The following is a 16,447-nucleotide window of genomic DNA, read 5'->3' as shown; positions in this document are numbered from 1 at the left end:
GAATTACGTCTTCCCTTACCTTTACCTTGACCTTGAGGCAGTGGACATGGCCATGACATGTGACACACTGCCTATCATGATATATATTTGGGCAAAGTTTCATGAAAATCTCTCCAAATGTTACAAAGTTAGTGCTGAACAAGAAAATGCTACTGGCTGGACAGAGAGGTGACATAAGATAACATGCATGGGTTGATACTGGCACAGGAAAATGTAGTAGAGATTAATCAGAAATGATAACAATACATAACCATAATATCATTTATTTTCTACCAGGAAGAATCATTGGGCTAATATAAAGCAAAGAGAGCCCTAACTTATTTCATAGTTTAAAAATTATGTTTAGTCAAGAACATACCCTGTCATACTAAAACGTGACAGATACAGAGTAAACAAATTCAGGACTACCATCAGCTATCACATACTAATAGGAATAAACTGAAGGGTTACATGAGATGCAAAGTCTGATCTACATTTAAATACTTGTACCATTCTGCTACACAATAATGGCATACATTATTACATCCTGCATACTAAATTGCTTAGACAATACATTATGTGCCAACCATCTAGTAAACATTTTTTAAAAAAACTTCATTTATATAAAACCCTCTTTTACTTATCCAGTATTTGACTTTTTAAATAAAAACTAATATGTGTTTACCTTGTCTTAAATGCATGCCATCCCCAAAATATGGTCATGGTTGGAGACACAAAATTTGTTACTTTGTGGAAACCACTTTTATTCTGTATCTCTTGTTGACCTTGACCTTTGACATACTGACCCCTAAATTTATAAGTGCCTTCCTTGTCTCACAGGCTAGCCACAATATAGTAATGGTCTATAGCATAGTTTGGAATTATTTTGTTGAAACCATTTTCTGTCTTGGAGTTATACTACAATGACCTGTGATGCTTTGACAACAAAATCAATTGGCATCTTCCTTGTGTTGAATGCAAGCATTCTATAAAGTCTAATAATTGTACATGGTACAGAACTTGTGAAGTTTCTTGGAACTAATCTTTTCTTCTTTCAGTCTTTGTGACCTTGACTTTTGACATTTTATCCCCAATGACTTCTTGGTCTATACTGCAAGCCACCCTTAAAAACTGTTCAACCAAACTTAGAAATTGGTAAATGAAGGCAATGAAAACCTCAAGATACTGTGCAGAAATAATTTTTATTCTTGGTTTCTTTGACCTTGACTTTTTACCTTTTGACCCTAATTCTCAATAAGCGTCTTTGTTATATAAAATGCAAGCCAATCTGGTCAGGGTGTCTGGTATTTGAATCACATTACTGTGTAGAGAGTTTTCCTTATTTTAGTTCCTGCCACCTTGATCTTTGACCATTTTAGCCCAAATCAATATATTTCTTCCTGGCCATAAATGTGGTGTACTGACAAAGTTTGGTAATGATAGATGGTGGTGAAGTTATATTGCGTGGAAATGAGATGAGAAGACAGACAGATGGACAACATAGAATGACATGCAGTATACAAATCTGAAACAAAACTTCAATGCATATTTTCTATGACAGTAGCCTTGACACTACTGTGGCTGGGTCAAGACACCATGTCAGAGAATGACTTCCCTTACCTTCATAATTTTCATCCAAGTAGGAATACAATCCATGAATGATTTGGGAAATATAAGCAACTTAAAAAACATTTAACCAAACCCTCAAGGTCAAAGAGGCAGACATGTGTCACATAATGAATTGTTTTAGCCTCATAATGATTCATACCAGCTATTGTAAGAATCCAGTATAAGTTTAGGAAATGCATTCAATTCACAAACTAAACCAAAACTTAATAAAACTAGTGATGTTGCTGCAGTAAGAGTACAAAAGTCACTGCTATGTCCACTTTTCCACTAATGTGCACTTGACAATTACACATATTTAATACATCTCATTGTATGATTTCAGTATGTCCACTTTTCCACTAATGTGCACTTGACAATTACACATATTTAATACATTTCATTGTATGATTTCAGTAAAAATTATACTAAAAAGGAAGTAGAACAGGATTGGGATAAATTATGTCTGACATTGACCTTCTACAAATGCAATTTGATAATGAGTATTTTACATTAAATAATCAAAGTATCGAAACAATGATGGCTTGGAAGGCGGAGGTGATGCTAATTTGCATAACATATCTCCCGAGTTATTGCATTTAGTCCTTTCTACAAAGCACACTAATCATCCTTATGACATTAATCTGAACTGTACTTCATTAATATGTCAACTGAGAATTAACATTAACATCTGAGACATTTTTTGAGGAATTATTGTGGTGATTTCTCTTCAAAAGCATTTATACTATTGTTCTACTATTCTACTATTTGTGGCACAATATCCAATAAAGATAACTTCTGTCAGGTCTTATCCTTCACCTAAATCTGAGTTGCATCCCTTGAAATAACAACAGTTGAATTGAGATGGCAGTGGATCTATACTTTCTTGTTTATTTCAGTAAATTTGATGCCATCAATATTAATGCAAACTATATTTGGAAAAAGAGAATCAACACTGCCGTATTTAAAGAGGACTGAAATCCCTCTGAGGCCCAACTCCCTCCATCACTCCTCCATGGTACTGGCAGGTGGCTTTCAATAATCCATCATGTTTAATCCACATACTATTATGGTAAAAGATACAAACATTGGATAACTCTTGTCATGACATATACATAACACATTTTAAAGCATATATGCATTCATTGTAGGAAAAAGGACATCTAGATTTGAATGTAAACGATGATAATTTTTTAAAAAGTTAAGTTTTGTTTGAGCACTCTGGGCTTAAAGATTTATAAAATAGGTATAAAAGAGCAACATAAATGGCCCATGATCTACATCAGAAAAAAATCCCATGTGTTTCTTGAAGGCTGTAGGAATCAGACATTACATGTAGACTTGTGAAAAAAATGCAATAAATAAACGATTTTTTAAAATTTACAAATAGCATCATCTTATATGAAAAAGGATATCGATCTCTTACAATCTACATGTCTGTCATTGTTTAATATTATGTCAAAGTGGTTGGTCCTCTTTGGTTGATTAAAGGAATTCCAAGTATAAAAAAGATGGCAAACATTCTAGAAACTTGTGGTTAAATTGGCATTAACTGCAAATAACACAGAACACAATTTGCCATTGGACAATGCATCAGCAGATCTGAGTCTGTGTCATTTGTTCTACTCGTTAGTCCTAAAAAAAACTGCATAGATTTAAATGTCATAATTTTCTGGTCAGGTAAACAAAATAATTAAAGCAGTTGCTTGTACTGTCCAAATGTATTATGCTTATAAAAATATATATCATTCAACAAAAGCTTTAATACGTTTTTCACTAGATTCATTGCAGCTTGTACCCCATCTAAATCCAGCTGTGTTTGTATTTATTTGATTCCTCATGCACTTCTATTTGTGGACAAGTGAATCAGTTGGTGCCAGCTCTCGATACATGCCTATATGACACCGAGCAATGGGTTGCAATCCCTAACTCTAGAATGGTGCAGGATTAACATCATGAAATCCTAGCACTTTGAGTGGAAATGGATACAATGTATTAGCACTGAGATAGGCAAGGTTAGTTTCCAAATTTGTATATTTAAATTACCTGAATAATTTTCATGCAATTTTATAGCAATATTGTGCTTTTATTTAGTTAGATTTAGATAGGGGCAAAACCTGTTGCGTGTCCTGGAAAAACGTTAGCAAATTTTGTCCCTCAAAGGCAAATTTGTGATTTGTGTATATAACACTAATTTGTGAGTTAATACCACTTTTAAATTATACAGTGTTCTATATAATGTCATGGTAGTTTACTTTCAAATAACTTAAATCTACATTATATATAATTTATTAACCCTATAAAAAGTTCTGTAAATAGTATGCATGATTTACATGATAATATGCACTGTAGGTAGAAATTTGGTAGGTAATACAAATTTATAGGTAAACTTAGGAATTTCAGTATACTGATGATGATGAAAACTCCTTTGTCTCCAGCATGAAAAAAAAGATGCCTTGTGAAATGAAAATTACTGCTAATTGACAACATGATTTTCTTGGAAGTTAACACCATGATACTGCAGCTGTCTTACTACCAATTCACTTTGGTGGTTAAATTTTACACATTGTATTCGGTGTGACTATACCAGGAATGAAAATGACCCTCCTGTGGAGAAACTGAGCACACAAAAGAGATGCAAACTCTACCAGTATATATGTAACTGGGATAGTGTTAATGGCTTGTTTGGTTTTGTTAGGTCAAAAACAATATTGGCCATATAATGTTTAGGAAATGAGAAGTAAGCGCCCAACCTAACACACAGAGGTAACCGACCTTGGTAAGCCTGGGCAGGTATCCAAACTGTCAACTTTGGATTATCTCTATGATGATCCACTAACTAAACTACCATAACTCAACATTTTGTTCATGATTTTGATAGTGTATGCTAAATAAACTGTTTTCAAACTGCATAGTTTGGATATTACATCGAAAATACTACTCGCTTGTAAGTAGAATCCATCTATAAACTGCATAGACACAGATTTGCCATCACATAATGCGCCAGAAGATCTGAGTCTGTGCAGTTTGTTAGGGTAATCAGTAGAACAAATAACACAGACCCTGATCTGCACATGCAATATGCTATGTCAGATCAGGATCTTTGATGTTTGTAGTTTGACTTGACTTATAAGTGAGAATAACTGGTAGTTAAATATAATCGTAACATTAATAGTAATTACAAGAAAAATCCTTACTTAAAGATTTTATATTAAGTCCTCAATTTGAGTAAAATTCCTTTTAAAAAATGTAAAATAATGTCTGCAATATGTAAGGTTTGTGAAACAGACTCTACAATAGTTCAAGAAGTCTAGCAGAAGTAAAATTTAGACAAAAAAAAAATAGAGATCCTTTTTATGTTAAGACAAATATTTAAGTTTATAATTTGAGAACTTTTTCATGTGTAAATAGGAATCCATGCTCTAAATATGTCTCTACGTCATGATTTTTGTATATAAAATATAATCTAATTATAGGATTTTTTATGTCATGGTTTGTAGGCAAAATATAATCTAATTATATCATTATATATTATGTCATGATTTGCATGCAAAAATCGTTTGAACATTCAATATGTAACATGGGCTTAAAAAACTGAAATCGATGACAGCAGGTGAAATTTTTTTGTTCTCTGTGCAATTCAGCAATGGACATATCACCCATCATGGCCGTAGAGTCTTGGATCCCAGTGATTTTGCTGATTCCATTATTTTTGTCATGACTTGCTCAATGATGGTGAGTGTTGTGGCACAGATGGGATAAGTAGGCGATATCCTCTGACTTATTGCGGGACCTCGCACATAATATCTGAAGTATGCAAGTATGCAACAAGATTCATCATTAAAAAACAAACAAATTCAGGTGATACTCATCAACACTCTAAACATGTGAAAGAAACTTGGAACGGCATTAAATCTAGACTGTGACATTATGGCAGAGTTAGATATAAAAATGTCTTTTGAACAAAAAAGGTTACAACAACTGAACGACTGGGTGTAAATTAAAGGTCTTGTATCTATCAAGCACATGATATTCAGGAAAATTTACAAAACAGGCTTGTTAAAGGATCAAGTTTTATTTTTATTTACAGAAGGTATCCAAAATATACATAAAGTGTTAATATTTTAACCAATTTCACATATATATTCTCTGAAGGTTGATCATATTTCACTGATGATACAATGCAGCTTGACTTTCATGGCAGTTGAAACAGACTATTTATCAGAGATCGATGCAGCTTGACTTTCATGGCAGCTGAAACAGACTACTTATCAGAGATCAATGCAGCTTGTCTTTCAAGGCAGTTGAAATAGACTATTTGAGATAGATGTAGCTTGTGTTTCATGGCTGTTTAAATAGACTATTGCAGATTGATGCAGCTTGTCTTTCACAGCAGTTTCAATAGATATACATTTGCATGAGAAGATGATCTGTATTCTTTTAATTTCCAACAATGACTGAGGGAATTTTAAAGTGTGTGTGTGTGTGTGTGTGTGTGTGTGTGATAAGGATTCTTAATATAGCTTTAACAATTTTTCATTCATATCACTACAATGTCTGCAGTGTGGCAGTTTATAGTGATATCTAGCAATGGGGCATCATGCCACAGACATTTTGCATTATGTCCCACCCAGTCACATTGTCCTGACACCGGGCCAACCAATCTTAACACTAACCTCTTAATGCTGAATGCCAAGCAAGGCAGCTGCAAGTACAATTTTTATAAGTCTTTGGTATGACTCTGCTAGGGTTCAAACCTATGACCTCCTACATCTGGGTGGACACTCTAACCACTTAGGCTACTGGAGTGGTATTTAAATCAGATAACAGAAAGAAGAGCTGGTCTGAATTTCACTACGTCTCAATTTACACACAAGTCCAGAATACAACCTCAATATGGCCTCAGTTTCATAAATATGAAATTTGAATCAGTTTGAATATCTCTGATTGCTCAATATTAAATATGGCTAAATAATTACCCACTGCCAGATTCTAGACTTGCTGGTCAAATCCAGGCTAGATTGAATAAAATTTAAGCCCGATTTTGCTACATCAATTAAATTCCGTACATTCTGAATTGAGAAATATCATCAATATAAATTAATGTTCATCACAGTGATCTCTATTAGATCAGAAAAATGTTATGTCATATCATTTAAATCATTTTTTACTGCTGTCAATATTTACAAAATAGCTGAAATATGGATGCTTTATTTTTGCTTGTATATAGTTTTACAGCAAGGATCAAAAAGTAAAGTGCAATTATAATGCATGTAAATGTTTATGTTTTTATTTCTGTGGAAAGATGCATACAAATTAGTACACATTTGCAAAGCGTACAAGTTTCCCATTATACAGTAAATTTCATCTAATGAATATTTTGGGTGTACCATGGTGAAATGGCATGCAATATGTAAGTACAGACAGATTTTGTGTTCTACTGAAGACAACAATGTTGTTAAACTGACAATAAAGATCTAGCTTTTTCTGTGCCGAACATATATGTCCCCACGGCAGACCCATCCCCCTAAAGAAAGCAGCTGAATGAGTTCAACATTTTCTGAACAAACTGAAACAATTGCTCTGCCAACATGAAAGTATAATCTGTTCATCTTTGTACAAATGTATTCATCAAATTAAATTTATGTCTCAATATGGTTTGTTCAATCCTGTTAAACAAGGTTTTCACTACAAAAGTGTTAACATTTTTATAAAAAAATGTTTTAATGGTTTCAAAAACACATTTACAAACATGTCCACCAATGTTTGTATGTCTAAGTCAAGAATTCCCCAAGCCAACTCACAAGGTTTCATTGAATAAATCCAAGTTACAGAAGAGAAAGAAATGAAGAAGAAAAAAAAAGAACAGAAAATTGCTTCTGTGGTCTGAAAATCTAATGTTATCTACATCAACATACAAACATGTATACCATAATTCATCTATGTAAAATGGTTTTAGTTTCATTGACAAGACTGATAGTACAAGTCCAGCAAGTCTGACAAGTTTAAAAAATGGAAAAATGCCTGGGAAAATTAATTTAGTGAAATAAATGTATGAAGTTGTCTGACAAAATTAAAAAATGCTTGTATTTGTGTAATCTGGACTAAAGACTTAATTCTATAACTACCTTTTGAAAGGTTGTAAAAATTGGGAAGATTTAAATTCATGTTAATAATTTCTCAAATTTTAAACAAGAAATACAAAGACGTAAATGTGAAGCACAAGATTAAAATGCGAATAAAGGTCATTAACTGTGCAATATTTTGTATAATGGAGGCTTATTTGTTTGTACCGTTTCCTAAAAACATGTTTAATCCATTTCATACAGGACACACTTCCAATTTTACCTAAGGTTATCATTAGTACATGATTCCACTTATATGTTCATACAATGTATCATTTCATGGAAGTGTTGTGTTGTTGTTGTTGTTATTGTGGGGTTTAACGCCATTTTTCAGCACATGATAGGCTATACATGACGGCCAGTATTAATGGTGGAGGAAGAACAAGGGAAAACCCCGGAAAGAACCACCGACCCACAAGAAGCTACTGGCAAGCTTTCTCAGATATCCACATTGGCTGAATTCAAGACTTGAACCACCACAGACAGAGGTGAGATGGCAGTGATCCATAACGGAAAGCGCTTTAGACAACTCGGCCACTCGGGGCCCCCTCATGGAAGTGTACATTTAACTGTGTAATATGTTATTATTTTATGTGTACATTTAACTGTGTAATATGTTATTATTTTATGTGTACTCATTTGAAAAGATGTAAATAAAGATAGAAAGTGACATCATGAGTTAAAAGAAAAATAACCCAAAACGGGCAAAAAATTTATTGAAAAATTGAGTTTTAACTTATGATGATTAAAATGTTAGACAGTTCTGAAGACACAAGTGATGGTAGTTATGTGCATGCTGATCTTGTTGGAAATATAAATAAATTTTGATGGAAAATCTACATTTTAGGCCATGGGAAAGTAGATGATAAATGGTTACTTGAAAATTTAATTTAAAATGAGTTTTAACATGTGAGGATCAACATGGCAGACAGCAATGAAGCAGAAAGTTAAGATAGCGATATAGATGCCAATTTTGATTAAAATACAGGCATTTCTGACATCTAACATTTTAGACAGTGCGGCTTGTGGCCTTGACATTGACAAAATGAACTGAACATATGATGACTGTTAGTGGAAAATTAAATTTCAAAATTCAATTTTAATGTATGGAGATCAAAATGCAGACAATACTGAAGAGAAAATGATGGCAGTGATGAAAACAGACAATTCTGTGGAGGAAATTGCAATTTTAGGCAGTGGGGATTGTGATATTGACTACATTGAAATGGACTGAATGGATGACAACTAGTTGCTTTGTTTTTTGTTTTACCTGGATACTGATGACAATGAAGGCTTCAATGGTTTTCAAGGCAACTAAACAACTAGAGAACTTCTCTACTCCCCATGGTTGGAGGGACAGTGACTCAACACTCTGATCTACTTTACCTTTTCATTATTTTGATCTAATAAGGGATCTAGTCTTTAGGCAACAGAACAAACCTTTATACAGAACAGCAGCACCCAACCTCCGCACCAAAACAAAAGCCAATAAATATTCTGACGATGAAGGCATTGAAAGGTTAATGTTTTTATATTGGTTTATTATATATTTCATCCATGAATGACTATTGTGGACAAAAGAAATGGATGTGCAAGACAAATTTCATCAGCAATATGTCCCATGAACATTTCAATCAAACACGGAACTACTTACATAATTTTGGATAACAGATCTAGAGAAGTAACTCACATTTTTCAATCAATTCAATTTTTAAAAATATAATTATCTATATAATGTAATAAAATTTTACATTCCTCGAAATGGATCATAATAAACCCAAGAAAACTCTATTTTTGCATTAGAATTTATAATGGAAGGAAAATACTGATACAAAATGAAGAGTTTTGATGCATTTTCAGTAAGGATCTGTTCTGATTGCTCTCCATTTGCCATGCTAGTAAATTGTATACAATTGCAGTAACCTTTGACATTGCTGATGGACCTTTTTTATCTTCATAATTTTAAATTGTATAAAATTCCGGACATATCATATGCTTACATCTTGGAGGTAAAATTAATATTTCAGATTTTTTTTAAACTGCATTAAAAAATGGTTATAAAAAATGTAAATATCTCTCTAATTTCCTTTACTTTTTAACTTAATATCTTACATCAGAAAATATTCAATGAATAAATATGACTATGTAGAAACTTTTATGCTTTTTTTAAATGGCAATAACTCTACAAAATAATGTGAAAAACTTGTCCTATAAAATCAGATTGACTAATGATACCATGATCTCTCATGCTGATACAGCACCAACTGAATAAATTTCCAGTTCTACACAACTGCCTGTCTCACTAGGCTTCAGTATGAAATGTGTTAATATCTAAATTTTACCTTTTTTAAAATATACTAATCCCGCTGCAAATCAACATTTAATGGATTTGAATTTCACCTAGGTTTATTTCAGGCTGGGCTTTTACAAATATCTTTAAGTAAACCAGGAATTTTATCTACTGCATACCCATCTAAAGATGTAGATAAGAAAAAGTACTGAATCACTTATTCTGGAGACTAAAATTCACTGGAATTCCTCAACATAGCTTGAGCAGATGGTAAAATGAATTTTGGAACTGTACTGGAAGAAAGTACTGATTCACCAATTCTCTTCACTGCAACTTACCTGAATTCCTCTAAATAATTTGCACAGATGAATGAACGAATCTTGGGGCTGTGCTGGAAGAAAATTTGCAGGACAAAAAATTGCTGATACAGCAGAACTGTGTCCTCGGGAGAAAGAACTGAATCTGCCTTGGGTGAAATCATCTTCAGCATCATCCTTATGATTTCATCCACATACCTCTCCTGAAAAGTCATCATCAAGTCATACCAGAAAATAAGTAAGACCAAAACACTGAAATAATACAAACACTAATATTTGTCCTGCTTCACATGGGTAAACAACTATACATTTTTGGTTTGAGTGATTTGATGATTTAAGGCACTTCAACACAAATTAACCATTAGCACCAAGGCAATTTGACTAAAATGCCTCGCCCAAAGCTGGGTTACATATATTGTAACTGTAGCATCTATTGTATACTGAATCATACTGGTTCACATAGCTATGTGCTAGTGCCTGTTCTATACCACTGTTTAATTCAGTGTTGCCATTTCAAACTTAAATGGATGACCCCAAAAGTGGGCATGCACTTGCAAGAAGACCGACATCACTAACACCTGTTGATTTTATATTGTCACTTAGAAACTATACATACTAGTATGTGAAATGCCTGCTGACACTTACGGATCCGACAGCACAATGACATAACATGAATCTTACTAGGTTTGCTGCCAATGTGGATTTGACTGAGTTGACCAGATGGATTGTTGTTGATTTTGAACCTGGAGTGCTTGAATAAAATATCATGTCAAGTGACACATCAGTGTCTCCTTGATTAAATATCATGTCAGGTGACACATCAGTGTCTCCTTGAATAAAATATCATGTCAGGTGACAGATCAATTAATCATAAGGAAAACACCTCATAGAAAGTAACAGATCAGTGTCTCCTTGAATACCATGTCAAGTGACAGATCAGTGTCTCTGAATAAAATATGACAAGTGACAGATCTGTGTCTCCTTGAATAAAATATCATGTCAGGTGACAGATCAGTTAATCATAAGGAAAACACCTCATAGAAAGTAACAGATCAGTGTCTCCTTGAACACCATGTCAAGTGACAGATCAGTCTCTTAATAAAATGTGACAAGTGACAGATCAGTGTCTCCTTGAATAAAATATGGCAAGTGACAGATCAGTTTCTCTTTGAAAAAAAAATAATGGCAAATGACAGATTAGTGTCTCCTTGAATAAAATAACATGGCAAATGACAGATCAGTGTTTATTTGAATAGAATATCATGGCAAGTGACAGGTCAGTATCTCTTTGATTAAATAACATGGCAAATGACAGATCTGTATCTCATTCAATAAGGTATTATAGCAAGAGATAAAAATGTCAATTATATGGAAAACACTTCATAGAAAGTGAGCAAATTATACAGATTTAAAATTGTTTATATTATATAGTACAAATTGCATGTGTGATGTACTGGAATCCTCTTGGACAGCTTGACAATTCTAAAGATTTGAGTCTATCGTAACATTTATACCAATGCCAAAGGACTGTTGGTTATGTTCTAGTTGACTGACCGCTACTCTGCTTATCTTAGAGGCCAATTATCATCCGGTTCAATTTAGTACAGTAAGGGGTATTATGAAGATGTGCAACCTTGCAGGGAAACTCCCGATATCATTTTTTCCATATCAACTATTCTACAAAACTCTTACTGTGGATTTTATTTCCTCCATAGTTGTAACCATCCAGCTTAGATTGAAGAAACTGTCCTCACTTTTGCTCCAATTGGCCTGAAATTCAAAGAATGTAAATGTGTTGTCTAGAAAAATGAAGATGTTTGCAAAAAGAAAAAAGCATCTTATAATATATCAGTTTATGATTAATATTCCATTGTATTACATAGTAAATCTCTTTCTTAAAATTGTGAAAAACCAGAGCATTTTTCAAGACTTTTCTAACCAAACAGATCTGGAACCATATAATGAAGAATCACAAATAAACAATATAGTTACAAGTAAAACAGGACAGACAGTGCCTGCATGCCGAACTCATGATCAAAACATTGGAATAAATGTGTGACCTTGACCCTGAGGTTAAATGTGGAGTGAAGCATGAACTGCCTTAGCTTTGTAATGATTCATCCAATATATGAACAGAATTCATGAAGAAAACAATGCAACCCAAAACATGGTAAAAATATTCTACGTCTTGTACCTAATGACCTCAAGATCAAATGGATGAGGGCTTCTGCTGTAGAAAACCATCATATCAGTTTCATAACAATTCATCCCATGGTATTTAAAGAAACACAAATCAAGAGGTTTACAAAATATAAGCAAATAAAACAAACTCTAATCGAAATCTTAATGAATAACTTATCTTAGCAATATAACGATTCATCCAAAAAATTAAAAAATTTTAGAAAATGGGCGTAGGAAATACAAGCAAATGAAAGAAACAAAACTTAATATAAATTGCCTAAGACTGGGTCTTTGATTCCCCAGAAGAAGAAAAAGAGTGAGTAAGTAGAATAATGAATTGTCTTAGCTTGATAATCAAACATACCATTGTACTATATCAAGTATATTAGACATCATATATGCAAATGAAAACCTTTAAACAATGTAAGCAAACTTTACATATTTTCATAAAATAATGGTCTATTTAAAATAAAAAGAATGAGACCCACATGCGCCATATATTGCTCATCCATCCTACACAAATTAAAGTCTCGAAGCTGCCACTTTTCATAAATTTCACCATTCTTCCAATCTAACTAAAGTTTGTTTAGAAGGAAATGATCTGTTAAAAAAAACTATAAACAGCAAACTATCTGACATTAAACATTCTTTGAAATAATCAAGATGTTAGGTTTAAATTACGTTCAAATATTTATTTTAGAATTACGAGGTGCTACCTTATTTCAAGATCTATAAAGGTTATGTTTACTGATGAAGATTTACTTTATCCTTTATTGACTCATGGCTTTCACCCAAATTGAAATTATAGCTTACAGATTTTACAAATATTTAAGGACATGTGTTTCTTGTTTATTAAATCTGAAAGTGTTTCAAGAGAAAGATAGCTGAGGTATTTTTAATTGTAAAATGCAAAAATGAAATAATTTAGAATAATACTCCAAATAATTTGTGATAATTTATGTATTGAATATATGAGATGTCATAAAATAATGCACATAACATACCGCTAAGAAATGTTTTATGCAGTTTAATTCGGCAACACCACCAACTGCTAATTTAAAACTCTATTTTGCAAAACATACCAAACTTGCTACCAAAATATTTAAGAATTTCAAATGTGGAAAGTTTTAGAAATACTCAGAACATAAATATGTGTATCTTAGACAACTTACATGCAAATATGTTCTAAACACAATTGTTTGTGAACAAATATCTATAATTGTGGAAAGGCTGCAATTGTACATTGTCCCTCCTATCAGCATGTTTAACCACCCTTTTTCACTTCACTTTGTCCACTCCACACACGTCATTATAATTGTGTCTCTAGATTGCATGATTCACAAACTAATCTTAATACTCATTATTTCATCAAGCACTTGGTGTATAACTTGATATATTTCTCTTTTTACTTATTCTTCAGCTATAAATTACAAATTATTCAATATAATCCATACAATCTATAATTTTACTAATTAAAAAATATATTTTACTGAAACGTATGCATCCTGAATTCAAATGTTTGGTTTAAAAATCTTATCCATCATAGACTACCACTAAAATATTGGCAACTCAGAAAATTAATTGGATGTCTTCATGATATATATTTGTATTGACTACTTATGACAAAAATCTTATCCATGACATACTACCACCAAAGTATTGACAGCTCAGCCAGCTAATGAACTAATCGGAAATCTTGACGAGATAAACATATATTTCAAGTCTGATAAAAATTACATTTGCGATATGGCCTCCAAAGTGAAACAAGCTCAAACGATCAAATGCAAGATAACCTAATGAATATACCTGGATCAGACTTATTCTCCATCTTGTTTGAGGACTTGAGTTTGATAAAAGCTGGATGGGAAATATGGAATCCAGAATGAAAACAATCCACTGTTGACAGACAACAGATGATGGGCCATAAGTTTATTTGACCTTAAGGCCAGCATGAGCAAGATATGTAAATAATGAATTAGTGGGATATACTGAAGCAGTAAGTGCTGGCCATTTGCAATTTTGTTTCTAGATGCTTAACATTAGTACCAAGTTCCATTATAATACAAATTTTTACAAGATTCCAGACGACTCAGATCTGGATGCCTCTGATATGACAGAAACAATTTAAATGAGATGTACTACCAAAACTTTACAGATGTGTTCCCCAACCATATTTTATGATTACTAAGATATAAATACTTATGATTTTTTGGGATTAATTTACCTTTCAGCAACAAAATAAACTGATGAATTGAGCATTGTGATTAAGCTAGACTGTTTTCTTATGCACATCCTGCTTTGACATTTTTACAAGGGTATTGATCTCTGCCCATGCTCACCTTCATATCTCAGATGTGCTAAGAAATGATTGGAGAACTTGGCTGTGGAGTTTCTTGATTGTGTATTTCAAAATGATATGATCAGATCAAGAAACCTCCAAATTGAAGAGATCTGAAATCCTAGAAATTTTGTAACATCATTAACCCTTGCAAAAATATTCAAGATTCCAAAACCAAAAATGTGAAAGTTCAAGATTTAAGACTATGGTGCCCTCGATTAATATTGGATCTGCAATATTAAAGTGAAAAAAAAACAACTGCTACTGCTGGATGGCCAGTTACAGATTATTAATTCTATAAACAAATAAATATTTGATGCAAATATATGATGCAAACCCATTTTTGTCCTCTAATGTGACATAAAACTAATTTTTTTATGAGCTGTTACACAATTAGAATTTTTTAAAAATAAAAAAATAAAGACACTATGGACCTACCTGTTTTGCCATAAGAAACAACTCTGATACAACATGGATAGAATTCTTTCTAAATTCTAACATCAACTTTTCAATCTGAAATTGCAAATACCAAAAATAATACAGCAACTTATGTGAAAACTTCAATCTATTTAAAAATATTACAAAATATCAAACAAAATATTAGTAAAAAAAAACCTGTAATGTGAAAAAATAAATAAGTCTTTTAAATGTATGGATTCACTCATTAATATTCATCTGAAATAAGTCTTAATAAACTCTTTCCAACAACACATGAAAATAATACACTGAACTAGAAATGTGTCTAGCAGACATATATGTCCCTTGCAAGCATGGTGTATTTGAAAATACTTTGGTTCAAGATCTCAATTGTGTTCTGTTTCTTTTAACTGATGTAATGTGTTGTTTTACTTATATATGCACCTGTTTGTAAGGAACCACTGAAATGCAATTATTTTAAACCTAACATTGTATCCAATAAAATCTGAATTCTAAAATGAAAAAGGAGCTGAAATCTCTAATTGAAATGTGGTAATAAATCTGTGCAATGTTTATGAAAAATGTTGAAAATCAAACATGGCCTTGACCTTATCAGAACAAAGGTCCAGATCAAACATATACATGTAATGGTAATAATATAATGGTGGCAATTTATAATGGTGGTAATTTGTTATAATAATGGTGGTAATTTATAATGGTAGTAATTTCTGATAGTGGTAATTAATAATGGTGGTAATTTAAATGCTGGTAAAAAATTTATTAAAGGCAAACAAAAGTAATGCCAAGAAGACAAACTGCAAAGTCAAACAGGGGCCACAATTCTGTCAATGTGTTATAAAAGGGAAAATCAAAGTTGACCTAGTTTTTCCTGATATAATGCATTAAACCAAACACTGTCAATCCATTAAGTCCTTCCAAGTTACACAGCAAAATGAGAATTCAGGCAATGGCAAAGTCCTAAGTCAAACAAGGACCATAACATTAATCTTGCCAAACAAAGATCAAAATCAAACTTGATGCTGAGTTTCTCAACATAAAATAAAGCCTTTAGCTAAATTTGGTTTCAATCACTGATGTCCTTCAAAAGTTATTAACAGAAAAATATTCATGATGAAAAACCAAACTTCTGAGTCAAACTTCGATTTCAATTCACAAGTCCTTAAGGCAAATTTTG

At 32.5% G+C, this 16,447-nt stretch overlaps 1 protein-coding gene across 1 annotated transcript in view; it reads right to left on the bottom strand.

Moving 5' to 3' along the window:
* Window positions 1–247: 247 nt before the first annotated feature.
* LOC149788408 (uncharacterized protein C12orf56 homolog) overlaps window positions 248–16,447 on the bottom strand; it is a 73,234-nt gene continuing 57,034 nt past the window's right edge. The window contains exons 9-12 of the mRNA XM_089974371.1: window positions 15,274–15,348; window positions 12,009–12,086; window positions 10,338–10,519; window positions 248–5,391 (exon numbers count right to left, since the gene is read on the bottom strand). Coding sequence (XP_089830497.1) covers window positions 5,247–5,391; window positions 10,338–10,519; window positions 12,009–12,086; window positions 15,274–15,348 — 480 coding nt within the window. The 3' untranslated portion in view covers window positions 248–5,246. The remainder of the gene's footprint in view (window positions 5,392–10,337; window positions 10,520–12,008; window positions 12,087–15,273; window positions 15,349–16,447) is intronic.

This window comes from Sinohyriopsis cumingii, chromosome 11 (genome assembly GCF_028554795.1).
Source record: "Sinohyriopsis cumingii isolate HCF-2022 chromosome 11, ASM2855479v2, whole genome shotgun sequence".
NCBI lineage: Eukaryota > Metazoa > Mollusca > Bivalvia > Unionida > Unionidae > Sinohyriopsis > Sinohyriopsis cumingii.
Note: the sequence above shows the minus strand (reverse complement) of the source record. Positions and strands in the feature narration are given on the sequence as shown.